At 56.3% G+C, this 5,046-nt stretch overlaps 1 protein-coding gene across 1 annotated transcript in view; it reads left to right on the top strand.

Annotated features, from left to right (window-relative positions):
* FLNC (filamin C) overlaps window positions 1–5,046 on the top strand; it is a 96,550-nt gene that overhangs the window by 24,998 nt on the left and 66,506 nt on the right. The window contains exons 9-11 of the mRNA XM_015419014.1: window positions 2,286–2,412; window positions 3,339–3,475; window positions 4,382–4,575. Coding sequence (XP_015274500.1) covers window positions 2,286–2,412; window positions 3,339–3,475; window positions 4,382–4,575 — 458 coding nt within the window. The remainder of the gene's footprint in view (window positions 1–2,285; window positions 2,413–3,338; window positions 3,476–4,381; window positions 4,576–5,046) is intronic.

The raw sequence follows: 5,046 nt of genomic DNA, 5'->3' as shown, positions 1-5,046 counted from the left end.
AAAACTTGGTCTTAAAGATACCACTGGACTGTTTTGGGCCGGGGGGCCGGGGGGGGGTGCTCTGCAACTTACCTGGCTACTTCTTGCTCTGACTGAGGGCTGCTGGGAACAGGGGGTGGGGCTTGTTGCGTGTGCCCGCCTTCTGGGCTCTTTATTGCTGGAGCTCCGCTCCTGTGCGCTCATGCAGGAAATGACTCCTGAGTCTTGGGTTGTATTAAAAGGGCCATAGAATCGAAATCGCAGGAGGTCATAGCCCCTCTATATACTGCCTTGGTCAGGCCGCACCTGGAGTCCTGTGTGCAGTTCTGGAGGCCTCACTTCAAAAAGGATGTGGACAAAACCGAGAGGGTGCAGAAGAGAGCGACGGGGAGGATCAGGGGTCTGGAGACCGAGCCCTACGAGGAAAGGCTGAGGGCCCTGGGAATGTTTAGTTTGGAGAAGAGGAGACTGAAGGGGGGACAGGATGGCTCTCTTTAAATATCTGAAAGGCTGTCATTGGGAGGAGGGCAAGGAGCCGTTCCAGTTGGCAGCAGAGGAGAGGACCCGAAGCAACGGGATTAAATTACAGGCAGGAAGGTATCGGCTGGATATTAGGAGAAACTTTTTCATGGTCAGGGTGGTTCAAAGGTGGAATCAGCTGCCTAGGGAGGTGGTCAACGCCCCTTCACTGACAGCTCTCAAGAAGAGGCTGGACGAATATTTGTCACTTGCTTTAGGCTGGTCCTGCATTGGGCAGGGGGTTGGACTGGATGGCCTGTATGGCCCCTTCCAACTCTATGGTTCTATTCTATGATTCTGCCTCCAACGGCACAGCAGGGGTCAGGGAGTGCCTGGGTCCGGGTTGCAAACAACACTCCCTCTAAGCCGCGGAGTCTCGTGAGCAAGAATTCTACTTGGTGAGCTACTGGCGTTAAAGTTGTGAGCGAGCGAGTGGGCTGCTGCACAAATCGGTTTGTTCTGGAGTCACAGCCTCCCTGAGCCGAGACAAAAAGGTGTGAGCCGGAGGCTAAAAAACGGTGAGCGGGCTCACACTGACTCAGCTTAGAGGGAACGCTGGTTGCAACTCCGGGTCAGGAAATTCCTGGAGATTTGGGGGGGTGGAGCCTGGGGAAGGCGGGGTTTGGGGAGGGGAGGGACCTCAGTAGGTCAGAGTATCACAGAAGAACTGACATCTTTCAGTAGAAAAGCAAAAAAGTGTGAGAAAAGTAGAAAAGAGTTAAGAGTCCAGGAACACTGTAAAGACTACTGGAATTTGCGGCAGGGGAGGAGCTTTTGTGTGTCGCTGTCATTCTTGGAGACCTCCAGGCTCCACCAGGAGGCTGGCAACCCAATGAGCCGCCCGACCAGCTGTTTATTCTTTCCTCGCTTGCTCACCCTTGCAAACAAGGAAGTTGCTCTGAGTGGGCAGGAAAAGGCAACAGAGCCCCCTGGTGGCGGGGAGTCTTCTCTGGAACCACTGAATCAAGCGCTGGGAGGCTCTGAACCCCTTAAGAGGGTCCTAAGGCGTAGAAAGGGCCGCGGTGGCTCAGAGGTTAAGATCCTGAGCTGCAGACCGGAAGGCTGGTATGCCTGTGTGACAGAGTGAGCTCCCGTCTCTGGCCCCGGCTCCTGCCAACCTAGCAGTTCGAAAGCGAGAAATTGCAAGTAGATGAATAGGTCCCGCTTCGGTGGGAAGGTCACAGCGTTCTGTGCGCCTCGGCGTCTAGTCATGCCGGCCGCATGACCGCGGAAACGTCTTCGGACAGCGCTGGCTCTTCGGCTTGGAAACGGGGATGAGCTCCGCAACCCTAGAGTCGGATTCAACTGGCTTTCGAGCAAGGGAACCTTTACCTTTTTTTTTAACCTTTTAAGGCGTAGCAGCAGCTGGAAACCCTGACCCAGTCTGATGCTCACGCGCGACACCTCCCCATGACCTGTGTTGTGTCACACATTGGCTAGGCATTGCACACGAGCAGGAGCCGTTTGTGATTTCCAAACTCTGAGTCAAGATGATAAGGAGGGAGTTTTTGCTACGGTCGCCAACTCCAGCTTGAGAAAGTCCTGGACATTTGGGGGAGGGGTGGAGCCCAGTGTCCCCTCTAAGCTGAGTTAGTGCGAGCCGGCTCACAGTTTTTTAGCCTCTGGCTCACACATTTTTGTCTTAGCTCAGGACTGGAGCCATTACCCCAAATCTCCAGGTATTTCCCAACTCGGAGCTGGCAACCCTAATCCAACAGCCAGTGGGCCTCTGTGAACGGACGTGTGTTTTGCTCACCCTTCCTGCTTCTCCATCTTCTTTCTCCCAGAAGGCACCGAGGAGCCAGTGAAGGTTCGGGATGTTGGCGATGGGGTGTACGAGTGTGACTATTACCCCGTCGTGGCCGGGAAGTACGTGGTGTCCATCACATGGGGGGGCTACGCTATCCCGAGGAGGTAAGCGCAGAGCTGTGTGTTGGGTGCAATTCTGCTGTATTGTTCACTCTTCTGCTGTATTGTTCCTCCACATGCAGCTGCTGGTGTGACCTTGGGTCAGTCACGAGTTCTTTCAGAGCTGTCCTCTCAAGGGCAGTCCTCGAGAGAGCTCTCTCAGCCCCGCCTGCCTCACAGGGTGTCCGTTGTGGGCAGGGGTCTTTGGTAGAAGAAGCGGTGCAGGAGCTCATTAGCATAACTCATTAGCATAACTCATTTGCCTATGCCACACCCCCTGACATCACCAGAAGTGTGTCAGAAGGCAACACCCACTGCTCAGGCTCCACTGGACTGTTTTGGATTGCTAGCTATTGGGGGGGGGGAACGTGCAGAGCTGTCCTCGCAGAGGAGGGAGAGCTGGTACCTGAATAAAACTTGGTCTTAAAGGTGCCACTGGACTGTTTTGGATTGCTAGCTATGGGGGGGGGGGACGCACGGATCTGCCCTCACAGAGGAGGGAGAGCTTGTACCTGAAGGTGGGGGGGAGGGCTCTGCAACTTACCTGGCTGCTTCTTGCTCCTCGTGGCCCAACTGAGGGCCGCTGGGAGCAGGGGGCGGGGCTTGCTGCATGTGCCCACCCCCTGGGCTCCTTACTGCCGGAGCTCCGCTCCTGTACGCTCGCGTAGGAAATGACCCCTGGTTGTGGGGAGGGGAAGGAAAAGGAGACTGTCAGCTGCTCTGAGACTCCTTCGGGTAGCGAAGGCAGGGGGTATGAATCCAATCGCTTCTGTATTGTTCATTGGATGTCCCCACCTGTTGACTGTACCTGACCTCCGCTATGTCTCACGTGCCTTCAGTCTCGGAGAGGAAGGCAGACGACGCGTGACCCAAACGAATGCATGCCACTAAATCCTCACGCCGTCCTCGGCCGTCTCCCTCCTCTCTTCCAGCCCCTTCGAGGTGCAAGTGGGGCCGGAGGCTGGCCTCCAGAAGGTCAGGGCCTGGGGACCCGGCTTGGAGACCGGTATGGTGGGAAAGTCCGCGGACTTTATCGTGGAGGCGATCGGCACGGAAGTGGGCACACTGGGTGAGTCCTGTTCTCAGGTGGGCCTGCTCGGGCCGGGCCGGGAAAGTGGGGTCAGGTTGCCAGCTCCAGGTTGGAGAATTTGTCACGGTAGAGCCAGGGGGGCAGGCAGACAGACAGGGGGAGTCACAATACAAGTCCAAAGGTCAGCCGGGAGAGCAGTCAGCAGAGCATTAGACAAGTCCCAAAACACCAGACAAAGCCGTAGTCAAACGTAGTCAAACATTACCAGAGGTAACCAGAGGTTACCAGAGGTCAGAGTACAGGGAGCAAAGCCGAGGGCGTGGTCAGGTTCAAAGCTGGAAGTCAGGAGCTGACGTCTCTGATCCCTAAGCCTACTTACAGGTGCGGGAGATGCAGGTGGTGAGCTGCTTATGGCCTGCTCAATCCCAGGTGCAAACCGTCCTGTAGTTGACTCAGATTGCTGTGTATCCTCATCAGTACTTACAGTAGGTGCAGATCCTGATGCTTCTTCAGCTCTTGAAGGCACTAAATCCTCCCCTCTTAGGCTGTCAGGAGCTGGCTCTGGGGCTGAGTCAAGGGCAGGCATGACAGAATTCTTGGAGATTTGGAGGTGGAGGTCTGCTCTCTGACTCCGCCACTTGTCTCTCTTCTCTCCCCCGCCCCCGCAGGCTTCTCCATCGAGGGCCCCTCCCAGGCCAAGATCGAGTGCGACGACAAGGGCGACGGCTCTTGCGACGTCCGCTACTGGCCCACGGAGCCGGGCGAGTACGCCGTCCACGTCATCTGCGACGACGAGGACATCAAGGAATCCTCCCCTCTTAGGCTGTCAGGAGCTGGCTCTGGGGCTGAGTCAAGGGCAGGCATGACAGAATTCCTGGAGATTTGGAGGCAGAGGTCTGCTCTCTGACTCCGCCGCTTGTCTCTCTTCTCTCCCTCGCCCCGCAGGTTTCTCCATCGAGGGCCCCTCCCAGGCCAAGATCGAGTGCGACGATAAGGGCGACGGCTCTTGCGACGTCCGCTACTGGCCCACGGAGCCGGGCGAGTACGCCGTCCACGTCATCTGCGACGACGAGGACATCAAGGACAGCCCCTTCATCGCCCACATCCTGCCCGCCACCAACGAGTACTTCCCCGAGAAGGTAGGCGGGCCTCCCCTAGCACGGGCGGCCAATCAGGGGATCCCAGCACTGTTCCCACCCGCTCTGGCCCGGCCAGTCAGAGCTAGCCTCTCCCGCTCCACCTTGATGAGAAGCCGCTGTAGGTCAGCCAATCAGAACTGCAGCTGTGCGGGCCTAATTGAGAGGTTAGCAGCAGAACTGCTGGGTCCTAGGGTGGCCAACTTCCAGGTGGGGACTGGAGATCCCCCCCCCAAATTACAACTGATCTCCAGACGATTCAGAGATCAGTTCCCCTGGAGGAAAGGGCTGCTTTGGAGGCTGAGCTTGGTGGTGTTATACCTACCACGGAATGTGGCTCAAAAGTGATGGTCACAGTCACAGAACAGACCGCAAAAAGAAGAAACTGTGAGGTAACTAGAAAATATTTCAATAAACAATCACAAAATTTATACAACAATCATATAAATGCACAAGGCAGTTGAAAATGGTGTG

The sequence above is a fragment of the Gekko japonicus genome, unplaced genomic scaffold, assembly GCF_001447785.1.
Source record: "Gekko japonicus isolate JY-2015 unplaced genomic scaffold, Gekko_japonicus_V1.1 scaffold3687, whole genome shotgun sequence".
In the NCBI taxonomy this organism is placed as follows: Eukaryota; Metazoa; Chordata; class Lepidosauria; order Squamata; family Gekkonidae; genus Gekko; species Gekko japonicus.
The sequence above is the reverse complement of the archived record's forward strand: the minus strand, read 5'-3'. Positions and strand labels throughout refer to the sequence as shown.